Raw genomic sequence first — 24,977 nt, forward strand, 5'->3', positions numbered from 1 at the left:
GGAAGGAGGGAAGGAGGGAAGGAGGGAAGGAGGGAAGGAGGGAAGGAGGGAAGGAGGGAAGGAGGGAAGGAGGGAAGGAGGGAAGAAGGAGGGAAGGAGGGAAGGAGGAGGAGGAGGAGAGAGAGAATGCCCAAAGTCTTTGGACCAGAGGCAGGGGAACATCATTATGAAAGAAGACAAAGAACATGGTGACTGGATGCACAGAAAAGTAAAGCAGAAAGAACCTGGGAGAAGGAGAGGTAACCAGAGACTAAAGACACTGAGGAGGTATTCTGCATGAGTTAGGGCAGAGAGAAAAGAGAAGATAAACCACGAAGAGATAGAAAACAACAGGAAGTCGATGAAAATGCCTAAGGTTGATTTACCAAGAGACAGTCATACAGACACATGATTGGGACAAGATGAGAAAAGCAATTCCCTCTGAGAAAGCAATTGGGGTGGGACCAGGAGAGTGGGCTGTGGAATTTTACCTTAACTCTGCCTCTGTGATGGTTCAGATGATAGACACACACTACACCCGCACACATGTGCTTGTAATGTTTATAAATCTATGTACTTGTACTGTTTACTTACACACACACACACACACACACACACACTTGTAAAGTGGAAAAGGAAAGCAGGCATGGGACAAAGCGCCTACAGGACTCGGGACTCTCTAGTACCTGTTTGTCAGGTACCAACACCAACACCCCTTCTCGAGCTAAATTCCCTTCCTTTGCCAGGTACCTGCACCCTCCTGGGTTTGACTAGGAGAACAGGAAAGCTAGTGCAGGTGGCGTGGCTGTGACAGTCATGCTTGGTGCAAGCTCATTTCTGTGAATGACAAGCCTCCCACCCATTGCCTGCTCCTCATTGCTCATAGCACCTGGTATGCCTCCTCATGACCCCACCTTAGGGACGCAGCTGGGGAAAGATGTTCTTGGAGTTGGCACCCCGCCCCAGCTAAGTCAGTGTGTCTGCAACCTGAGAGAGAACCAAGGAGAGATCGGGAGTGTCTCTCACAAGGGATGTTCGAGAGAGTCGGGTGCTGCAGGTGGCCATGGTTCCCACTGTGTCGAGAGCCTGCAGGGAGGGAGAGGTTCCGCTCCTGACTCTGGGCATCCCTGATTCTCAGGTGAGGCCATGCCTGCCCCCGTGTCACTCCACCCCTTGATCTTGACCACCTCTTGGATCCATGAACCAACCATCTCCCTGGGATGGTTTAACTATTTGGACTGCGCTTGTGTCAGCAGCATCCCAAGCGTCAAAAAAGAGTCAACATCCACCCTCATCCAAGTCTCTAGGTGTCTCCCAAATCAAGGAGCTGCACTGTAGTGTGAAAAGAGAAAAATGCAGGAAGAGGGATGTGAGAGGAAAAGGAGAGGGAAGACTGAGGAGGGTGGAGGAAAGAGGAAATGGAAAAAGAAGGGAGCGAGGGAAGAGAAAAGAAAGGAAGGAGGGGGCAGGGGAAGAGGGGTGGGAAGGAGAAGAAGGGGAGGGGTGGGGAGAGGAAAGGGAGGGAGGGGAGGGGATCCATATGCACACTTGGGAAGAGTCTGAATTTACAGCCAGGAAGACACTCTGTGAAAGCCAGCCTCTGGTCACAGCTAGCAAAGCTATTCTTTGCATTTCTATCTTCCCAGCCCACATTCTGTGCCATTTGGATTACATAGTCTAAAAATATCTCCCAAACTTCCCAGTCTGCTGGCATGGGCTGGTGGACTCTCGTTTTAAATCCACTTGCAAATGTTTTTACACAGCTCTTTCCCCTCCAGTCCTACTTCTTGCTGAATCACTTCCATCATCCAGCCTGGCGTTTCTGTGAGCAGGATGAGAATCGTCCTGAACACAAATGTCAGGCCTCATCCCGAAGGCGCCTACAGGGCTTGCAGACCGAGGAGAAGGAGAGAACATGGAGCCAGAGGGCAGAGCGTCTATGGTCAAGGGTGTGGTGAGCACAGGCTTTAGGGTCTGTTATTCTGGCTGGGTGGCTCTGGGTGATAGTTGGCCTTCCTGGGCATTTTTCTCACCTACACTCTGTGAATAATGCAACGTAGCCTAGTGGAGCTTCTGCAAAGACTTGCTGAGTTACAGGATCCTAACTGTAACCTCCATGCACAAGGCTGGAGCATCACAGATAGACTCTAAATGCCTACTGCCATCATGGAGCTGCCTTAGGAAATGACCTCACACAAATCTTCCTCCCTCTATCTAGCCTATGGACGGACATCCTTACAAAGCACATGTATGACCATGTCAATTGCAGGTGTGGATCCAAGCGATTTCATACAAGTCGACAAAGTTCTCTGTGATCTACACAGCTAATGGGTCCCTTCAGCCACAGAGGTCTCTCTTTATCTCCAGCCATGAATCCTCCTTCTCATTCCTGCTTCTGCCTTTGTCATTCCTCCTTTCTTTCACTGCCTGGGACCCTTAGAGAATGAAAGTTGTTTGTCTGTATTTTCTCTTCCAATGGCTCTCATTTTCTCCCTGTGGTCAATCCCTGTGTCCAAGGAAAGCAGGCTGAAGACTGAGTACAGACGATGTCTATCTCTTTGGTTCCAGCAGGAAATGATCCTAGCCTATCATGCTGTAAAGAACAAGAGAAAGCTCTCAGCAGAAAATCACATAACAAGTGATGGGAAGGATGTGGAAACACCCGACAGCCTGAGAGAGCCATAGGTTACTGGTAGATGATGTCTACACTACGGCCTCAAGACCATCCTCTCTGCTGACAGCATCAAGCCAGTCTGAAGGGTGTTAAGTGTTCAGGTTAGTTGACATCTGTACCCAAAAATGACAGTAAACATACAGCAAGGAACTGACAGTCCCCTTCACCAGATGTGGTTGGGGGAAGTTAGCAGGTTTGAAAAGGAACTAGAAGAAGGAGTCACTGGCCTCTTGACTGTTCATGGACCCCTATGTATGTGAAGAGGACATCAGAGCAGTTCAGATCCCAGGGACTGGAAGAGTCGGCTGGGTGGGCTGTGCCCACTGGCTTCAGGCAGCCCCGTCTACTGTTACGGGCGGGCACATAGCCCATAGCCTCGCTCCTCTCCTGCAGCATCTTGGCGCTGGCTCTTTCCCACTCAAGCCCTGTGCAGTACGTTTCTCTCCACGGTGAGTTCGATCACAGACCCACACTGGAAGCCTTCACTGCTGCCGGTTAACTTTGGAACGCACCCAGCTCCTCATGGTTAACAGTGGCTCCCTCTCAGGCTGCCAGGCTGGCTCCTGAACCCATCTGTAGGATGCTCACAGAAGCCAGCCACACTCAGGCTTCCAAATGTGCCTTCCAGCACTAGGCTCAAAGCTGGGGCTTTGATTGGAACTTGCATAGGATGGGGCATGGCCAATGAAAGTAGCGTATTCAGCAGGGACCTACCTCATGGCCAGCCTGGGCCTGGCCCCTGAGGATATGCAATGGAATAAGGATTTGGTTGGCATGTTCATGAGGGAGCAGAAGACACGGGTGAGAAATAACATCTGTCCTTGGGTCTTTCTGGGCTCCCAGCTCCATGATCTGCCATCTCTGTGCCCCTGACCCAGACAAATAACCCAGCCCCACCCCTGTGTTTCTGTGTACAGATTTCTTCAGCAGGCTACAGTGAGATTACTGTATATCCTGGGTCTGGAGCAGTTTCCTTGTTATAGGGTATATTGTATGCCGATACTGCTTCAGGGATTTTCAGTGAACTTCTTTTCCTCTGGGAGCACCCTATATAGAAGAGAACAAGAGATCTCCACCTTGAAGTTGGCGCAGTACAGACCCCGAGGGATGAAGAACTTATCCAATGTTTCTTAGTATAGATGACAAAGAGTGCCGTACAGTAGTCTATCCTCAGCCAGCAAATAACCATCTCCCCATTACCCGCAGAGTCCTTCTTTCTGCCCACTGCCTACCTAGAACAGCAAGTAAAACAGGCTTAAGGAGCCAGAAAGTCTTGAGAGAGGGGTTGGGTGTGGTTATAAACATCGGTGTGGTTTGTGAACCCTTCTTTCATAGCAATACAATTCAGAGTGGCCAGAAGGAGAAAGAAACATATACAGGCATTAAAAATAGGAACACTTTGATATACACCACAGCAAGCTTGCATGAATTCAGAGTGCTACGCGCCCATCATGAAGGCATAAACACCATATAGTGATACTCATATGTTATTGTGGCCTCAATGTGAAAGGTTCCCCACAGGCTTCTGTGTTCGAACACCTGGTCCTCAGCTGAGGTTGGGCATCCAGGTGGGGTACAGTTGGAGAAAGTGAGTCACCCCAACAGGCCCTGAGGCTTCTTAGCCCACACAACTTCCTGTCTGGTTTCTGCTTCCTGACTTCAGAAGCAATCTGACCAACTACCTCATGCTCTTGATGCCATGCGTCCCCCCACCAAGGGAATGTCTATACCTACTCAAAATGGAACCCAGTATACACCTTCCTTAAGTTGCATCCCGTCAGGTATTTGAGTCTCCGCTGATAATAAAAGTCACAGGCACGTGTGTATTGCTTACAGTATTCAAAAGCACCCAGACAAAAAGTAGAACGGTGGGAACATGAGACTGAGAGGAGGTGTTGGAAAACTCATCTTTGCCCCGCCTCCCAAATGAAAGAGCTCTGGCTCCTGATGCAGTGAGTTCTGCACCCAGTGAGGGGTCTGCGTCCAGCCCATGCACCAGGAACAGCAGCAAAGTTTCTGCTACATCCAGCAGTACCACTTCTGGATATTCTTTTTCCCCTTTTCCAAATGGAAGCAAGGTTCCCCAACTTTGATTTGTTCCATACAGTGACACTAATTCATATTCTAAACACTGGGGCCTGGGAATTGAGGTGTGGTTCAAGTGCAAGCTATGCATGTATATGAGCCCCTGCCTGTGTTCTGTGCTGGGTAGCAATTTCCTTCAGGTTTACATGTGTGCGTGCATGCTTGTGTGTGTTTGTGCATGTGAATGTGGATACAACTTTAGAGGTTGTCCCTCAGGCCCTGGCCACCTTATTTTGAAACAGTTTTTTTTTTTTCCCAGTGGTCTGGAATACTGCAAATAGACAAGCAAGTCCCAGAGAGTCCCTTGTCTCCGCATCCCCAGTGCAGGGGTTACAAGTGTGTACTACCACATCCAGCTTGGTGGTTCTTTTCTGTTTATGGATAATGGTAGTGGAGTGGTACTATTTGAGAAGGATCAGGAGGTGTGGCCTTGTTGGACTACTAAATATGTCACTGAGGGTGGGCACTGAAGTTTCAAAGGTCCTTGCCAGGTCCAGACCCTCTCTCTTTTCCTCTGCCTGCTTGTGGATCAGAATGTAGAGCTCTCATCTTCTCCTCCCACTCCATGTGTGCTGCCATGCTCCCCACCGTGATAAGGAACGAAACCCCTGAAACTGTATGCAAGCCCACGGTTTAACCGCTTGCTTTTATGACTTGCTTTGGTCATGGATGCTCTTCACAGCAATAGGAAAGCAGTGACTAAAACAGTGGTGTGCATGTTTGTGTGGATGCATGCTCACGCATATGGGCTCACATGTGTGTGCAGTGCATGTGTGACCCAAGGTTGACACCCTGTGTCATCTTCAATCACTCTCCAGCTTATACATTGAGGCAGGGTCACTCACTAAATCCAGAGCTTATGCCATTGTTCTGACCCATCGCATCTATTATGAGCCATACCTTTAAGTCCCAGAGAAGAGCTTCATTAAGAAAGAGAATAAGAGCGAGATAGGGAGAGAGTTGCCACAAAGAGGGATAGTGAGAAGAAGCCAGAGGACAGCCTCTTTAGAGAACAGCCTTCATAGTGCTCTTCCAAGGAATTCACTTGAGGAGTCTTCAGATCACCCCAAGAACAAAGGGAAGACTCTACCTTTTAACACCCTTTTAGCAGTGGGGGGAGTTTCACACCATGTGACTTAGGTGAACACAGTGCTATGAGACAGAGAGCACCGAGGAGACAGGTACCAGTGAGGACCAGAAATCAGGGCCCACAACAGTCTCTAGCAGAGACAGTTACAAGGAGACATGGCCAGCTTCCTGGTGTTGGGTCTGGCCTAAAGGGGGAGCCCTGTAGTGTAAGAACACAGTATAGAGAACTCCCATGCATCCTGCACTCAGATGTCCTTATTGCTGACAACTTATATTAGTAAGCATCTTGTTATAGTTGAGGGATATTAATGTTAACTCAGTTATTATCTAGCATTTAAACTTTACTCAAGGGACCAAGCTTTTCAAGTGACCTTCTATTCCCCCCTGTATCCTATCCAGAGGAAGAAGCTCTTGGCTCTCTATGACTGTCACTGCCTTTCCTGGTTCAGGCGACTGTGACAGTTTTGTGAGCATGGGTAATGCATGTCTCTGCTAGGGTTTGTGTAGCCACCATCCCTTCTGAGGTTAAACTGAGGTTGGGGGCTTTGGGAAGAAAAGCCTCACCACCCTGCCATTTTTGTTCCATCATGTCAAGGGTGAGTTGGCCGGATACAACTTGACTATAACCACAGGGGAAGCTGTCCTGGACCACGTGGCTGGGAGTGACGCTCATACATTCCATTTCTTAATGCATTTCCTTCTATGTCTACTGCTTAGAAGGAAGGCGCTCTATGTGATCTGCACTCTACTTCTCCTGGAGACAAAGAACCCATAGAAGCAAGAAGAGTTCTTCTGAGAAGACCTACCTTTCCCACTTCTGTCCACCCGCTTGAGTGTTTATGACAGCACACACCTGTGGACATTTGCTTTTCTCCTGTGGTCATGTTCTCGTGTTAGTAAGGGTTCATAAGTCTTTATTTATCCTGTGGTTAGACTCCAATATCATCTCCTTTCATTTCTCAAGTTGTTCCTGCTTTGATCATGGGAGCTCTTTTACTCTTGGCTACAGTGTCCCTCTGGCATACTACCAACAATGTGGGATTTTCTTTTTTTTTAAAAGAGCACCTTCCTACTCTCTGGCAATGCAGGATGTCTGAGGTCAGTCTCACATACGTCCTGTCTGTGTCTTATAATCACACAGTTGTTCAAGAATCCATTGCCTTGTCTTTCACACCGGTATTAGCCATCCAAATTTAGATGCTACAAATCCTCTCTTTCCAAGGGTTTGATAAGTCAGGCCTCCTCAAAGCACAAGGAAATGTATCTAGCCCATGTGTACAAATGGACGAGACACTTAGACACAGCCAACTGTAGTAATATTAAACTTAAAGCAAGCTTATCTCCATGCTATGTATATCTTCAACTCTAAGCTATTGCAACATAGATATTATAGACTCCTCTTGCTTTTCTAGAATCTTTGTCCAACAGTGTGAAAGGGAGACCAGCTGCACCATTACAATCTTTCCCTTAACTGCTACTCTTGGTGCATGACAGTTCTATGGACTTAGACAAAAGCAGGAAGTCACATTCCTACACTGCAGCTCTCTATATAATAACTTCCCCACCAGAAAAATCATCCGTACTCCATCCATTCAACTTCCTTCTTTGCCATCTACCTCCTGGAAATCACTAGTCTTTTTTATATCCATAGCTTTAGTTTATTGAAAAAAAAGTCATATGATTGAAACAGTATAGCACGTCACTGTTCCAGACTACCCTTTGTCACTTACCAATACACAATGCATTTAAGGCTCATCCGCAGCATCACAGCTCATTTATTACTTCCATCTCTGAATAGCAGTTTATGGTGCTGATTTAACAAAATCCTAGATACGGTATTTTTGTTAATTATGAATAGAACTGCTATAAAAGTTTTCAGGAAAGATGTGGTATGGATATAAAACTTCAAATGAGGAAACACCCAGGAGAGTAACTACTGTGGTGAGTTTACCTCCCTCTGGAGGAAACTCTCTTCCAGGGTGTCTACTGGATTTTATTTCCACAAGCAAGAATTTAGTATTCCCATTGCTCCACATCATTGCCCACATTTGCATTTGTCCTTGTGGTTCTTGGCCACACCCATTCTAATCTCTCACTGCTGCTTTAATTTAGAATCCCCTAATGAAGCCATATCAGAAATCATTTTATATGTATATCTGCTACCCATGGTAAAGTGTCTGTCTGGTTTATGTATTTTTCTGTTTTTAATATATGTTTATTATTGCAGTCTTTAAAGGGTTTGGAGTTTGTTGTTGCTGCTGTTGTTGCTTTTGCTATGCGTTTAAGTCCACACTAGATTTGTGTTTCAAATATTTCTCCCAACAAAATGTTTCTTACTGTTGAATTTAAGTGATCCTGGCTTTGTTTGAGACAATCAATGATTAGATATGTGTTTTGTAAATACTTCTACCACTATTGACTTGTCTTTTAGTTCTCTTTCCCCATTAACTTCCACAACTATTCCTTTGCTGACGAGCATAGTAGAAAACCCTATTGGTTGCTTCTAATAGAAGCACACTAGTTTTGCCTAAACTAGCATTGACTGTGGAGATACACTAACACCCACTGGACTCCACATATAAATGGTGACATCTATGTAGGTATTTTTCAACTATTAAGCAGCTAGCAACATCAGAAGGCAGTGGGTGAGAGTGTTAAGAGAGGAGCTGGGAGAGGGGCCAAGATGGAAGCTCAGAACCTCTGACCACAGGACTGCCCCTGCATTCAAAATGTCTGAGGCGAATTCTTGAGAAAGACAGGTATTTTTTTCTGTCCCTTGCTGCCCTTCTTGATAAAACAGGGGCCATTCATACATGTCTGAATGTTTGACATACTGTCAAAGGGATCAAATGTCAGCGTTTTAAATGGTTAACCTAGCAACCAGGGTAGAGCTGATAAATCTTTAAAAGCAGGGAGTCCTATTATGGTTATTACCTAGAAACTGAAGTTTAATTTTCCTTCCCTCATCTCCACTTATCTACCCATCCATGCCCACACATACATCATGTATGAATAGACATGCTTAGCTCCGATCATATGCTTTGAGTATCTGGAGAAGACATAAGACATGGCCTTAAGCCATCATTAGATTCTTACTATGTAAAAGAGCTGTAATTAGGGAGATGTTATTTGGTATTAACTGAGATCCTATTATGTTCCGGGCTCTGTGTTTATCCAGAACAGCCTGTTCCTGCAGAGGACTAAGGCACATGGATAGAATGCATAAAACACAATGGTGAATACAGAAGAAAAAGAGCGAGCGTCAACAAAGCACTTGGAATGGGAAGAAGAGTCCTTGGAAGCAGAAGAGAAATGCATTTAGAGGAGGAAGGAACCTAGAAGGAAAATTACTCCAGTTGAGTCAAACTGACCCACAATCCTGGCAGTGAAACCGAAAATGCAACCAAATATTTCACACACACACACACATACACACACACACACACACACACACACACACAAACACACACACATACACACACGTTTTTCTTTTTAACTCAAAGAAAAACCTGTTTGTATTTCTATGAGAATCTGTGAGAGTGTGTGTACACACATTCCACTGTGTGTGTATGTGTGTGTATGTGTGTGTGTACGTGTGTGTGTGTGTGTGTGTAAGTTTGAAAGTCTCTTGTTCACCACTGCATATGGCAGGCTAGCTCTGGAATTTCAGACGCGTGATTCCACCATCTGGCTTTACATGGGCTGGATCCTAACTTGGTCTCTCATGTTGGCACTGCAAGTGCTGTAGCCACTGAGCCCTCTCCTCAGCCCCAAATGCAATTCTTTTTTTAATGAGACAGAACCACTGTCATTCATCCAGGGGAAAATACCAGTTAATCAGTCAAGGGACGTTAGATCCTTGTAGACGCTTTCTTAAGGCACAGCATCCAGTGGCCATGTCTGTAAGTCAATATATATGGGTGCATACACTCAGTCCCAGGAGCCAAGGAGAAGGCTCAGTGAGAAAAGCTCCTCCCTCAAAGCCTGATGCCTTGAGTTCAATCATCAGGGCTCACAAGGTGCTAGAAGAGAACTGACTCTTGCAAGTTGCTCTCTGGCCTCCACATGAATACGTGTGTGTGTGTGTGTGTGTGTGTGTGTGTGTGTGTGTGTGTGTATACACACACAGATGCACATACAAAAGAAATGAGCAGAATGCATTAACTAAGTTGTATGCTTAGGACCAGTGTCTCTTTCAAGCACCTCTGCTGCCGTTGCAAACATGAACCAAGAGTAGAATCCTTACACGGCTCTCTTTCCTTCTCAGGGTAAATCCCTTCCTTCACCTCAATGGTGGAAAATTCACATCTGTATAATCTAACAGAGATGTATCCTACCAGGGAAATAACCCTTGAAGCAGAGGACAATTTTCACTTCACCAGTGCTTTTATTCAGGAAAATCATTCTACCTTTTTAGATTCTGGCATGAATGGGAAAATGGTGGCCATTCATTGAACACTTAACCTACTACAGCCACACAAGGCTTTGGACTTCATAAGCCCACAGTGTGTAGGTAAAGAATCTGTTTCGGGCTGGTAGCTTATTCGGTGACATTTGGCTAAAACATAGCATAGCCGGGATTCAAAGCCAATATCTCTGTCACTGGCTCTGTACATCCTTTGAGACTGGCATTGTGTTTATGCATGCAGTGAGACGGAGGACGTGGCGTGCTGTGAACTGCATTAGGATCCGAGGGGTGAAAAAGATCCAAGGTTTCTAGCACGCAAGGTATAAACATCTAAAACCTGTATCGTCAATCTCTCTGAACAGTTCAACCAGTTTTCACCAGGCTTTAAGTATAAAATGACAGGTGGTCCTCTAGCATCAGTGTTAATCTCCTTTTCCTGAGGCTAAGCCAGACTCTGGCTGGAACTACACAAACTCATCACGGTCAGTTATAGCTTACCAAGTCAGCAGTGAGCACTGAGTGGCCAGTTAAGCTAGTTGCAGACCTGAAGGGCAAGCTCAAAGGCTTATATGGTTTTCCTATGAATTTCCTTCCCAGCTGAACAAGGTGTTCTTGGTACTGGAAAAAAAAAAAAAAAAAAAAGCTCAAGTGGGGAAAAAAAAAAAAATGTTGCCTCTAGAGGCTCAGAACTATGAAGGAGACTATAGTTATCTCAGCACCAGAGTTTAGGCAAAGGGAGGAAGTATCATCTCCCCAGTTCACACCCAGCCCCTTGGCTCACACTCAGGAGCCTGTTACCCTCGCAACACGGGTGTGCAAACACAACCTAGAGCCACGAATGTGTTTCATGTTATAAATTAATATAATTCTCCGAAGGTGTCACAAATCGGCTCATAACCACAGCTGTCGGTGCTTGTTCAGGAATCATTTCTATTTTGTCTGACGAGAAGCAGCCATCGGAGAACCCAGCAAGGGGACGGTTTCTTACCCTAGAGAAAGCAGGCATGGGTCAGGCTTCGGGGCGATTTCTATGCACTACTTACTGTGGCCTAAGGGAAGAACTTTGAAAGGCTGGCTGCCCAAAGATACCTGGGAGCAAAGCCACATATTTGAAGATACTTTTAATTCAGACCCGTTTTTTTTTTTTTTTCCTCCTGAATGATGATCCTAAATGAAAAATTAATGATGTCAAAAAAAAAAACACCACAGAACAAGCACGGCCTCTCAGGTCTCCAAACTTCTTTTACTCCAGAACCACTGGGAAACTAGCCCTATCAGGGCGTCAGAGTCACGAGAAGACTGCCACCCTTTATGAACCAAGCACGGAGCAGCCAATCATGTACTGTCTAGCATCTGAGAGGTGTAGTGTCTGCAACAAATGTCACAGACATCTGCCGCACATTGCTGACCAAGGGAGTTCTCAGACTTCTACTTCAGCCCTAAACTGGATGGAGTTAAAGGGGTCCTGCTGGGCTGATGCTCACAGCCTTCCAAGTTAACAAAAAGACTGAGCTTCAGTAACCCCAGGGTACCTCCTCGCTTGATGGTACACACCTTCAGTCTGTTCCCAACTTCCTACTTGATTCTACCACCTTTCCTCAGTTTTACCCTTTGTATTTGTCAGCCTTTGAGCAATGTGACAATCCCAACACCATTCAAAAAAAAAAAAGAAACTTTTTTTTTTTTAATGGCTTGTGGTTTCAGAGGTTTCAGCCCAAGGTCATCTGGGACTTAAGGGAGGGGTAAGTCAAGACGGAGGAGCTGGTGTCAAGCCAGGAAGCAGAGAGAGACAAGAGGAGACACCAAGGCAGATCATATCATTGAAAGTGTCACCCCTGGTGACCTGCTTCCTTCAGCAAGAACTCCTGAACTCCTGAAGCTTCAACACCTCCCAAAAAAGCGTCACTAGCTGGTGACCAAGCCTTCAGTGCACGAGCTTATTGGGCACACTTCATATTCAAACCCTCACACTCGTTTGTCAGGTCACCCTCAGATTCGCTTCCTAGATCACACTTTTCCGATATGGGAAGTAAGTCTGGGATCTTGGAGGTAAAGGGTAGGCTGGTGGAAGCGGAGTCTGTTTATTTCTCAAGCCCAGAAACACTATGTACAGAGACAGACATTGTGTGCCTGCCTATCCTACCATTGCTTCTGGAAAGGAAGTAGTTGGAAGGGAAATATCTGAAAGGAATTCACAAAGGAGGACGTAAGAGAGAGCAACTAGCTCAAGCAATCACTAACACTTAAGCTCCCTCCAAGCTGTCATCAAATAGGATAGTTCAGAATACCCCCAAAGGGAAACTCAGTGGGACCAGAGAGTACTTAATAGGGCTCTCATAGAGTACTGGGTTAGTGGAGGAGAGAAAAGAGAGTATCAGTTGTGGGCTGTCAACAGGAAGAATGGTCGTCTTCCAGACTGGCTCAACTGGAGTCTCCTACACGATTGCAATCACTCAGGCTGCAGCTGCCTTACTTATTCATGTATAAAGCAGGGCAGGAATGGCCCAGCTTGCTCTTGACAGAACACCTTCAGTGCAAATGGTCTTTCTGAGGTAAAAGAGAAGACCTCATCACATAGGACCGCACTTCGGGTGGGATTTGAGGTTTCTCACAAGACAGCTGCAAAGCCAGAGGAAAGAGGTTATAAGTAAGAACCTTCCCAAGGTGTCCACCTTGTAGAGGAGCAGCAGGTAAGGACAGCCATAAAGATCTGTGTTCTAGTTTGCTTCTCTTTTGCTGTGGTAAAACATTGACCCAAAGCTACTTGTAGAGGAAAATATTCATTTCATCTTACTTCTTGTGGTCCATCGTTGAGGGAAGTCAGGTCTGTCTTTGTTTGTTTGTTTGTTTGTTTGTTGATTTACCTGGCATCACCAAGAGGAAAAGCATCTGTAATGGATCTATGTAGAGTGAAATAAAGTGCAAAGTGGGGGCTGGGACTGAGAAAAGGACTAGAAATGCATAATTTGATAGCACTAAGTAGTTTCCCATTGAAACAGAACTCGGGATTCTAAGCCTTGTTGGATAAGATTTCACCCCCAGATATCCAAGAAGACAACAGAAAGAAATGAACTTAAACCCTGGTGAGAAACTGACATAGAAGTCCTTGCCTTGCCAGCTCCTCTGGCACAGATCTGGCTCCAGAGAACCAGATCTAGGCATCTGTGAGGAGGTGCCTACTCTCGGTGTCATGGTGACTAAATCAGTAAGCAGGGTGCCCTGACATTAAGCAGATGGTGGCACAGCCCAGGATGTGACAGCATCAACTACAAAAAGATGAAATGAAGATTTGGTGTTACTAATATCCCAGTTAGCTACTTTAAAATGAGGCTGTGTTCTTCATGGATTTCCAAAGATTTACTCTGACCGAAGGAGGAGAAGGTAAGGCAAGAGGCACAAGGCCTGAGGTCTTAAGCAGAAGGAAGCCAACACCAGAGCCTAGGTGTAGGATGCCCTGTAAGTATAAGGACCAGTTCATTATCCACAGATTGCATCAAGAATCAACCATGTTCTTGGGTTTTCAGGCAATTTGTCAGTTGAAGAAAACTGTGGCTGAATAAGATGTCTCCAGCCCACAAGGCAACAAATTCATAATGGTTTGAAGGTCTGGTGTTGAAACTTCATGGCCCATGGTATCAAGAGGTAAAACCTTTAAGAAACGACAATATCATAAAAGTTCCTTCCCTGGTCAGTAAAACTCACACCCTTATAGAAGAACCTTCACGTGATTGTTCTGTCCACCTTCCACCTTCTGAGTCTATAGTGTTCTTCCCACAATGGACATAATCTTCAAGACATCATCTCGAAAGCATAGGCCAAATCTTCATCTAGTTAGGAAACTGCCAGCCTCTAGAATTCTTAGAAGTATGCTCTTTTATTTACATACTGCCCAACGCACAGTGTTCCAAGTCTCTGTCTCCAGTGAGGAAACCTCACAATTCATTTCCATCAACAGGCGAGAGGTCTGGAAATTTTGGAGGGAGTGACTTAAGCAGTCCTGAAACAAGCAAGCAAGTACACCAAGTTGCAGAACCCTCTGCATCACATATCAGCCATCAGAGGACAAAAATCTGATGCTGAAAATGGTGGCATGGTCTACACAGAGGATGCAAGAATCTAAGAAAAGACATTCTATCATTCTATTTAGCCAAGATTCTCAGCTTGGCTTCAAAGACTCAACTGAGGAAGATGTCGGTAATTAGTGCATAGTTGGACATCAACCAACGTGACAAACTAAATGGGGGAACGTCCACCAGGTCTCAACCCTAGACAAGAACCACAGGCTACTGAGTGGAGCTGGAGAGGTAGTTCCCCAGGGAAGAGCCCACCAGTTGGTTAACCAGTGACAAATGGTCAGTCTCAAAAACAGACAAAGAACTACCACTATACAGACTAGTCAGGTCATATTTAGGAATACATATGTATACACAAATATATATATATATATATATATATATATATATATATATATATATGCATGTAATAACTATTGATGAACAAAGCAGGTCATGGATTTGAAAGAGAGTAGGAAGGGGCCTAAGGGAGAGTGTGGAAACAGGAAAGGGAAAGGAGAAACATTGTGATTAAAATAGAATCTTAAAAATAAACAACAACAAAATACTATTGGCTGTTGAAACTATTACCTTACCTTCCCCTTCATGCAACTCAGGAAGCTTGAAAATGACCTGACTGAGGAGCAAAGATCAAGGCAAGGAGATCAGACAGTAACGAGAAAAATGAAGTGAGATTGTAGTGGAGTAGACTGGGTGTGGACTTCATGGGGGTGGAGGGGGAGAGAAGGTGGTAGATTATACATGACCAGGAGGAGACACAAAACAGGAAGTATTTGTCAAATCTCTTTATCTTCATATGTAGGTATCTTCCATCAACCCCTGAGTAAACTCTTCAGGCTAAGACGCTAAGCAACCAGCCTTGCCTGTCAGATGCTTGGAGCCAGCCTCCCTTAGAAAACAGCAGCAGGTGTCTTTCCAGATCCTTTCCCTTTGTTTTGCTAACAGGTGGCAAGGGACAATACCCAGCTGGCTGCAAAGACATGGCCAGGGCAACGGAATGTCTTCCAAGTGCCAAGCTAGCACCAATGCCAAGATGAAGACAGCATCTCTCTCCTAATGGGCTCGGGACAATGACAGTGTCAGGTATGTGTGACTTCTAAGTAGATCCTTATTCAATATCAACTGGATGCTGAGTAACTAATGTATGCTTATTGTATCATGATTGCTAGTTTAATCACTGGGGACCATTCTTCAATGCGGCAGGCCCACCATCCTCAGCTTCCGGCTCATTCCTACTTAGTGCCTGCAAAACCATATAGGCAGACTCAGAACCCAACATGTTTCCTGTAATATCAAAGTTTGCCTTAGCCAAAGACAGGGCTGCAGTGATCTTTTCTTGAAGCCAATCAAGAGCTCCACCTCGTCCATCCCCCCCCAACCCCCAAAGCCCAACACTTCCAAGGACAATTCTTCTCTTAAAACCCTGTGTTGCTGACTCCAGCTGCTTACTGCTGTCACTGTTGTAACAGTAAAGCTGTTACAGCAAAGTCTTGATTAACTAGAATCCTGAGAGAATTCTGCTTTGTATCCACACAGTAAATGCTTACTAAGTACCTATCATGGGTTCTATGGTCTTCCAGGGATTGAGAGTGAAAAGAAAACAGAAAAAAAAAAATCAGAAAAAAAGAGAGAGAGAGAAAATACATCCTACTTTCACTCCCAAGAAGCTTTGGGGTTCATGGGGCAGAGAAGCAAGCACATCAGCTCAAAGCAGCACACATAATTCTATGGCTGGAGAAGGCATAGGGGGCAGGCAACTTGAGCCTAGCCAGACTGAAGTCTGAGAAAAGGTTTCTGGTGAAGGTGAATAGCTAGGAGAGGAGCGGGGGATGGGCCTCTGAGGCACAGGAAGCAAGGTGGGAGAAATGATTGATTTTCACTTTTATATTTAGGATGGAGGAGAGAAAGAAACCTCACTTGACAGGCCTGGTTAATTTACAAAAGAAAGAGAGTGCGTACAGAACTATGAGCTCATGGTCAACCAAATTTCTTGGTCCCCTCCTGCCATTAGCCACGGCCCAGCACAGGATAATGGGCACTTCACAGTCTGAATTTTAAAATTCTGCAAAGTCCGGAGTCATCAGTGAAGAATCAGCTGTGTTCCCTTGTCTGGGCTCCTCCTGGGCTTGAGGAAGGATGTAAAATGCAGCCACTTGGTAAGCTCATCTGAGTATTAGGAACCCAAACCCAGCCCAAGAAGAGCTTTCCTATAAAGCATCTTTTATCAGAAGCCACAAAACCTAGTCCCAGCCCATGTCCCATTTTCCAAACAGTGGCTTCTAGGTTCTGATCGGATCCTGGTTTGATTTCCTACTTAAGCTAGAAAAGCTGATTATCAAGAGCCTTGCATCATCAATGGACAATAGGCACCCAGCAATGCCCCAAGGGTCAGAAGTGGGATCTGAATGTAGCCAGAAAGCCAGATGTGTTTAGAACCATTATCCCTGCAATGCTGGACAGCTGTCTTTATCTCTTGCTGTGGTCAAATTTTCCTCCAGGAAGCGTAAGTTACAAGCATTACCTCATTGTGGTCATGTGAGAATTAAGCACAATGTGTATTTATCTGACCCTTCTAACGGTCTTAAGTTTTCCAAGGTCTTCTCTGGGAAACTCTGGCAATAGGTTTGACCCTTACAAACTGGTTTCTAAGATATGAACAAGTATACAGTAAAATAACATTGTAGCTGATTCTATAAAAGGCTTTATGTATTCTCTCTGCAGACTGGGCAAGGCAAGGCTTCAGATTCCAGCTAGAAAAGGTGGGAGGAGGAGAAAGAGGGAATCTCAAGCTTCAATTAAACCTCGGCTTCCAAAGCCATTGAATACACACTGAACACAACTTTATGCAAAGGAACATAGGATATTACCTGCACTCAGATAATTTGTTCAACCTTCTAAAACTACATATACCCTAGCATTTATTTCATTTCAATTTGAACATGGTTCTAGAGACCAAAGAATGAATGCCAGCTAAAACTCATTTCACTATGAAAGAACAACACATGTTAAGCTTTGGGTCAGACGCTTCCTGAAAATACCAAGGAATCAAAGGCTTGACCAACCGAAATCCAAGTCCCTGGCAAGGTACGTCATCCTTATTCTTGCTGCTTCCCGAGTTTTCAGGGATGCTTTCTTGCAAGGCTTTTGTAACCTGGAAGAAACCTGTTGCACAAAACTGCGGTCCTGTGTGGACGCCCCACCTGGTGGCCAAACCAGGAAAAGCTCTTTCAACCTCAAAAGACAGGCAGGTACTTAAAAAAACAGAAGACATTGCCCCCGACTTCTTCCCTCTTTGTCAGTTAAGGGTCAACTGGAGGGAAACCAACTGCCGTAAATGGAAAGGGTCAAGGTCATAGTCTACTTCCTACCCAAACCACGACAGCCACACAGCTTCCTAAGCCAAAGCTAGGAAGCAGCTGGTATCCAGAAGTGCCTTGTCACACACAACCGAGGTGTTGTGACACTCAGGATTCCAGTCCTGGGTGAGGAATCCCTCTGATAGTACCCTCTCTTCCTTCTTAAATTCAGTTGTGTATTTTGCATCCCAGGAGTCGGTACATCTGGAGTTCCATTTTCCTTCCGGCCTAGCATTTACCTTATGGGCTAGCATAGAGATTATTTCTAGAGGAATCCCAGGGGACAAACTTCCCACCGGACTCTCGGGTGTCCAATGCCCTGGTCAGTCAAGCCAATAGATGGGCAACAGTTGTACCTACAGAGATAGTAGAACCTAAACTATGGGATGTTGCACCTATATCATAGGGATGTTCCAGTATCAAATAGCTTCACCTCACCTCTGGCTCTGCTAAAAGCCAACCCGTTGGACTAAGCTTGGAAATTCCGCCCCTTTTCTATTCTCCTATTCATTTTACTAAAAGAACACAAAGACCTGCATTTTGGTCTGTCTACACCCCCAGTTAGAGCAAAACCCATTCCTCTTTGACTTCAGCATCCAGTCCAAGGAAGGGTAGCGCACGCATGAAACACGCATGGACACAGGCACTACGCCTATGGGTAGTGTGCACCACTATCTTCAACTCTGGGATATATCATCTAAATTGAGTGGTGATTGCAAGCTAACCACCCCAAGAAGAACCGGTGCTTATGAAAGGACCGTTTTTGTCCCACTCAACTGCTTCATTAGAAATATCATCTATTTCTTTTAAGCTTCCATGACAATATCCCAGAACATACAATAAACGCGCACTTGCGCGCACTCGCCAGTTCAAATCTCTAAGTCAGCTTGAAAACCACGTTTGGTGCATTTAAGCCTGTTGTTCCAGGCACCAGGAGCACTCCGTCACACCGCAGAGAACCGTTGGCTAAGGCCAGACTAGTGTCCCTCCATCCCCAACCCAAGCCAGAGAACACTTCTGAGTGGCCAAAGACACAAACACTTTACCAGCCGTGGCCTGAACCCTAAGCTTAGTGCACCGCCGCCAAGAGGCACCCGGAGCGGCCAGGTACTCACACAAGCGCGTGGTAGAGCAGCGCCCAGCCCCGCGGTCTCTCCAGGGCGTCATAGATCAAAGTTTGGATGCGCCTGTACTTGGCGTTGTTCCTCTTGACTGGGCGGCTCAGGGGGGTCTTTGCCAGGAGCCCGATGCCCTGCGGGGTCCTCCTCTGCCCCTCTTCGCGGCCACCGCCCTCCAACAGCAGGGTCCCGTCTTTGTCGGCTCCGGCCCCTAGCGCCAAGGTGACTTGCTCCACGTCTCCTGGCGCCAGCCCCACTTTCCGCTCCTCGTCGCCGGCCACCGCCGAGTCTCCTCCAGCGGGGTTAGCGGCCCCGCCGCCTCCGCCGCCCCCTTCGCCGCCGCCCCCGCCGGCCGCCCCCGCCGCCCTGCGAGCCTTGAGACCCATCTGCCTCGCCCCCACCGGGTGCTTCGCCTTCTCCGCTGCTGCTCCGGGAAGTAGGAGCACTTGGGGTACGTGGACGAGGCGGCGGCGGCGGCTGCAAGCCCGGGAACTCCAATGCCATGATCCGCGCGCCCCTCCCCGCCCACCCCCCCAAAAGCACGCAAAGGCGGGCCTCCCGGGGGGCAGGGGAGGTCGGGTGGGGAGTCAAGGGGTCACATCCCGAGCGGGTCCTATGTGAGACCCGGAGGGGCGCGGGAAGCCGGGGTCCACGGGGAGCCCGGCGAGGGCGCGCGAGGCTGGCTCGGTGGCGCTAGGGCGCGCGACGGCGGGAGCCTGGCACCGAAGCTCCAGGGAGGCGGCGGCAACGGCGGCACCCGGGCCGGCGAGCCTGAGACAGCATCGCAGTTTATTTACAAGCCCTGTGCCAGCCGTCCTCCCGCCCGCCCGCCCGCCTGGCACACGCGCCGCCGCCTCCTCCCTCCTCCCCTCTCCCGCCCGCGCCCAGCCCGCTGCTCTAGCCCGAGCCCCGCTGCAGCGGCAGTAGCAGCAGCAGAAGCAGGCGCGCCCGGGCGGAGCGCTCACCACCCGCAGAGCTCTCAGCTTCCCTCCCTCCTTCGCAGGGGTGGGGCTCCATCGTCCCGCCCCTTGGTTGCGGGAGGCCCAGGCGGAGCCCTGCCTCTCCCCACCGCCCCCCTACCCAAGACAGCCTTGAGGTCCAGCATCACCAGGGCTGTGAGGCCTCTACTGCTGCTTCTGCTGGGTCATGAATCCTGAGGCCCTGAAGCGGGAGCTCCCCAGACCCCGTGGGCGTTGGGGTTTCCCCTGAGCGAGATGAGAAAATAAAAGGGAGTGGGTAGAGGTTGAGGCTGCAGCTTTATGTTCAGTCTCCACCCTCCACCTCCTCTGCTTGCCTTTGCAGGTAAAACTCCAAGTGGCTCCTTTAGACATGCTCACACCTCACCCACGGGCTCAGTGATTGCAATGATTCTTCTGTTCAGGGCTCCTGGGGGTTACTGCTTCTGGTAGTTTTGGGGTAGCCCCTTGTACGTGTAGGTGGGAAGACAGCTGAGAAATGCATGTGAACACCAGAATCAGTATCCTAATTTCTGCCTGGCTCCTAACTCCTGCTGCAGGCAAGCCAATCATGCCCTCTGACTCCATGAGCATCCTTCAGGGAAAACACTGAAACCCTGGCATTGAGTTTGTCCTACGACAGGGTACTGCTCTCCACCAAAGGTTTGAAACCCTTGAATTCATAAAACCTGAGTGACAGATAGAAGGCCAGAACTAAAGCAAGCGTGAGCCCAATTATTCCTAGTGTGGAAACTGAATCACGGAAACCACTGGACTCTGTCCTGGGAGTCCCCATTGAGGAGGTGCACGCCGTAAGGTGAGATTCAAGTGGCAAGGTGGGAACAGTTATGACAGTGTCCAGAAGAGCCTTCTAGACAGCAGTGCGGAGGAGAAACGTAGTTCAGGTTTGCTGATGGCAGAGGAAGCAATCTGGTCAGTCACTGGCACCATTGGCAGAGCACAAATGCCTCATTACCCAACAGGCAGGTAAAGGGAAGCCCCCCTCCTGCCCTGGGGTACCATGACTCCTTACCGCCCAGTCTTCCCTCGTGACTGTAGGCCTAGGAAAGTTGGATGAGCAGGATCAAGGAGAAGCTGAAGGGTGGGGGATGTCTTAGGGTTTTACTGCTGTGAACAGACACCATGACCAAGGCAACTCTTCTAAGGATAACATATAATTGGAGCTGGCTTACAAGTTCAGAGTTTCAGTCCATTATCATCAAGGCAGGAGCATGGCAGCATCCAGGCAGGCGTGGTGCGGGAGGAGCTGAGAGATCTATATTCCTAGTAGCTAGGAGGAGGGTCTCAAAGCCCACCTCCACCATGACACATTTACTCCAACATGGCCACACCTCCAAATAGTGCCACTCCTGGGCCAAACATATTCAAGCCACCACTGTGGGCACCTGTAGAGTGGGGGTAGAAAGGAGAGGTCAGAGAAGGATAGGGGAGGGAAGAGCCTCCAGAGTTTCTCTACAAGGGTGAAAGTGTTGACTCTAGGATTGGCCTAGCAATAAACTGCTTGTTAAGCTAGAATACTTTTCCCAGCAGCTGACTGTAGTATGAGAATGAAACAGAGAATTGAAAGACTTGTGGCCATCCTCAATAGAGAAAGATATTTATTGGTTAGATGGGAGGTGTGTGTCTGAAACAACCTATGGGACCTGACCTTAGTTCAAAGCAGGGTAGCTCTGGTCCCTTTCTGAGTAAATTAATGATTCAGAATGAGTTGAAACAGAGAAGTAAATCAGAAAAAAATCTGAAGAGAAAAGGCTAATGGAAAAGGAATTGCCTGGATTAGAAATAACCTCACACACACCAGACAGCAACTCGTCCCAGCTTTCCTATCATATCTGTCAGCAGACACACGTGCCTGTGCTGTTGATGGGTTGAGTGTATTTCCTAGGGATCTCTGCATTGAGATTCGATCCCCATTATGAAATACAGAGTGGAAAATTAAGTTAATCAACTTCTGGTGTTTGGGATTCAGTTAGGATTAGGAAAAAACAAAACAAAACAAACAAAAAAAACAAAACCCAACAGAATGAGGCCGTCATAATGGAAGCTTGGTGGCTTTGGAGAGAGAGAGAGAGAGAGAGAGAGAGAGAGAGAGAGAGAAACCGTAATTCACATCTCTCTCTTCCCATGAGTTGCCTCCAGATCTTAAGACTAAAGAAGACTATTTAAAGAGCCAGGCCCTTGACTATGGACAAAATCATAGCCCAAACAAACCTCTTTTCTTTGCAAGATACCCAGCCTCCAGTAATTCATAATAATATCCTTTCTGACCTCAATTCAACACCAAACACTCACAAAACAATCTTCCCATTTATAGAAGTTGCTGTTTGAAAATTGCCCTTCCCCCTCAATCTCTTCCCATTTTATTAGTTGGCTTATTTTATTTCCCACTTATATTCGCCACTACCTAAAGCTATCGTGTGAACATTTTAGTTACTTATTTCCTATAGTTTTCTTGTTATGGTTTGACTTTTATGTGTCCTCCACAGATTCATGCATTGCATGGCCCCCACTTGATGGCTCCATCATAGGACACTTAGGAGGAGGTGAGACCTAATTGGAGGAAGTAAGTCACTGGGGATTGAGTTGTTGATGCGTTCCATTCATCACTGATTTCTGTATCTCTCTGTGCTTCCTGTCCATCATTAAGTCAGAATTCTACTACAACACGCTCCTATTACCTTATTACTGTGATGTGCTGCCCAGACACACGGGGCCGCACAACTGTGAACTGAACTCTCTAAGGTGAAGGGTAGAATGACATCTTTCCTCCCTTAGGTTGTTTATCAGATCTTTTGTCACAGTGATGATAAAAGTAGCTAATATTCCCTCTAAATAAGATCAAGATCTAAGCATCCTAGAAGCAGATATGTTCTGGGCTAGCCTCTTCATTCTCAAAGCCTAAGTAAGTGATGAATAAATCAACAGTGTCAAAGGTCCTGGGATAGCCTCTTCATTCTCAAATAAAGCATAAATAAGTGATGGGTAAAGGAGCAGGGTCAAGCCACCAGCACACAGTCAGAGTGTGTTTTTATGTGAACATTTTAAGGGTTGGGGTTTGTTTAATTGGGAAAGTCCCTGTGCTTAGTAAGGCTTAGTAATGTCAAATTATGACCAGTGAATTTACATTGATAGTGTTCAAACAGCCTCACTAAATAAACTCCCAAGATGGGCCTCAGGGCATACATAAAAAGGCATAGAAGAAAGATAAGGGGTCCTGATTCTCCCTTTGACTCACCTGAGTAGAACCAACCTCAAAAGTGGATTTACTGCCAACAGATTGGCCTAGGGGCATATCTGTAAACATCTTGGGTGACAGTCAGTATAAGGAGTACTCAGCCCACTGTGGGCGGAGCTATCCCCAGTCAGGTCATCCTGTGCTGTTTAAGAAAAGTAGCTGAAAGTAAACGTGGAGTAAGCAGAATTTCTCCCATGATCTCCACGTAAAGCTCCTGCTCTGGCTTCCCTCAATGATGGACTGTAGCCTATAAAATGAAATAAACTTCCTTCTCCTGGGTGGTTTTTTTGTTAGTGCTTTATCAGAGCAATAGGAATGCAACAAGGACAGAAGCATAAGATTTTATTACTTGGCATTTAATAAAAGAAAAAAAATTTTTTTGAAAATGGCACCTTGGACTTTCCAGTACATGAGGAGTTTTGGTGGAGATACAAAGGCCATTGCCGTGCCTCTCATAAAGGATGAAGCAAACTCAGTATCAAAGTTATGACTCTGATCCAAATAAACCTAAGAGTAGAGGAACTGCCAGGTATCTGAGTCTGGAACATTTGTTTATTTCAATGGTTTTATAATCCAATGGAGAACACTGTTCAGATTTCTAATAGAGGGCTTTAGAAATGTCATAAAAGACACAATGTGCAATAATAAGTACCATTTGAGCGGCCATGTAATCACAACACAGTGCAGATTTTAGCTAAAAGGAACCACATGTCCGATATCCCTAAAGTCTCAGGGATCCTGATATGCCGATGGGACATATCAGCAAGATAAACAGTGACAGTGTATCAAAAAGAATAGCCTGAGTTATAGTCCAAACAACAGAACATTCTAGCACCCTCTACTTTTAAGTCCCAGTCCATCCTATGATATTAAAATTCCATTCACTTGCTGGTCCTCAAATTTGCCACCTTTTTTTCTCAAAATACTTTGGATTTCCATATTATTCCAGTTTCTCTTGCTCCAACAAAATATCTAAACCTGGGAACTATATGAAGAAAAGATCTCTTTAAGCTCATTGTTGTTGGCCAAAAGTATAAAACTTCATTTTGAAGGACAGAACCAACAGGGTGAGTCCGTCAATTCAGCCTCTAGTATAGGAATCTGGACTCTGCTTTAGTGGCTGTATTAAAACACTATGACCAGAAGCACCATGTATAAGGAAGGGTTTATTCAGGCTTACATTTCCATAGAGATAAGAGTCCATTGAGTCAGTACTACATTGCAACAGGCTTGGTAGCAGGATCAGAAAGCTGACGACATACATCTTCAAATGCAAACAGTAATCAGAGAGCAAGAACAGAAAGCTGAGGCTTTAAACTTCCAAAGCCTATCTCCAGTGACATACATCCTCTAGAAAGGCTCCACCTCCCAAAGGTTCTGCAATTTCCCCCAAACAGTGCCACCTACTGGGCACCAAGTTTTATATATCTGAACCTGTGGAGCACATTCTCGTTCAACCCACAGATACCACTGGCTGGGATACTGCAAGATGGATGGCAGGCAGCACAGTGGGAGAACCTTTTCTCACTCGTGGGTGGGAAACTTCAGCAAATGAGTAATAGATATGTGATGTCAGCATAGGAGAGTAACTTGAAGGATAGAATGGAGAGAATTATAATCCTATGACATTGAGTTTGTCACCTTTGGGCAAGTTGCTGGATTCATACCTAGTCCAGAGATCATGTGGCAAGACAGGAAGCCAAGAGTGGGAGTGGCCATCCTGCAACAACATTCTAGATTGAGCAAACAAGGGTTCCAAAGGTTCATCTTCATCCTTTCCGAGGGCAGTTCCACCAGTGACCTAATGACCTTTCAATAGACCACACCTCTTAAAGTTTCTACCCCATCTTCACATAGCCACCCACATGTGTGACCAAACTTCTAACACACAAATCTTTTCAGTACAAAACAACATTCATAACATCAAACTTGGCCTCTCTCTCTCTCTCTCTCTCTCTCTCTCTCTCTCTCTCTCTCTCTCTC

General features: G+C 46.4%; 1 protein-coding gene and 1 long non-coding RNA gene across 2 annotated transcripts in view; one reads left to right on the forward strand and one right to left on the reverse strand.

Moving 5' to 3' along the window:
* The window catches only part of Kcnq3 (potassium voltage-gated channel subfamily Q member 3), a 275,869-nt gene extending 256,686 nt beyond the window's left edge, over positions 1 to 19,183 (reverse strand). Inside the window, exon 1 of the mRNA XM_021216452.1 lies at positions 18,780 to 19,183. Within this exon, the coding sequence (XP_021072111.1) occupies positions 18,780 to 19,168 (389 nt within the window). The 5' untranslated portion in view covers positions 19,169 to 19,183. The remainder of the gene's footprint in view (positions 1 to 18,779) is intronic.
* Positions 19,184 to 19,864: 681 nt separating this feature from the next.
* On the forward strand, positions 19,865 to 23,269 carry LOC110334575. Its single transcript, XR_002381124.1, has 3 exons — positions 19,865 to 20,084; positions 22,246 to 22,627; positions 22,693 to 23,269. It is a non-coding gene; the product is annotated as an uncharacterized LOC110334575 (long non-coding RNA).
* The last annotated feature ends 1,708 nt before the right edge of the window (positions 23,270 to 24,977 follow it).

This window comes from Mus pahari, chromosome 17 (assembly GCF_900095145.1).
Source record: "Mus pahari chromosome 17, PAHARI_EIJ_v1.1, whole genome shotgun sequence".
NCBI lineage: Eukaryota > Metazoa > Chordata > Mammalia > Rodentia > Muridae > Mus > Mus pahari.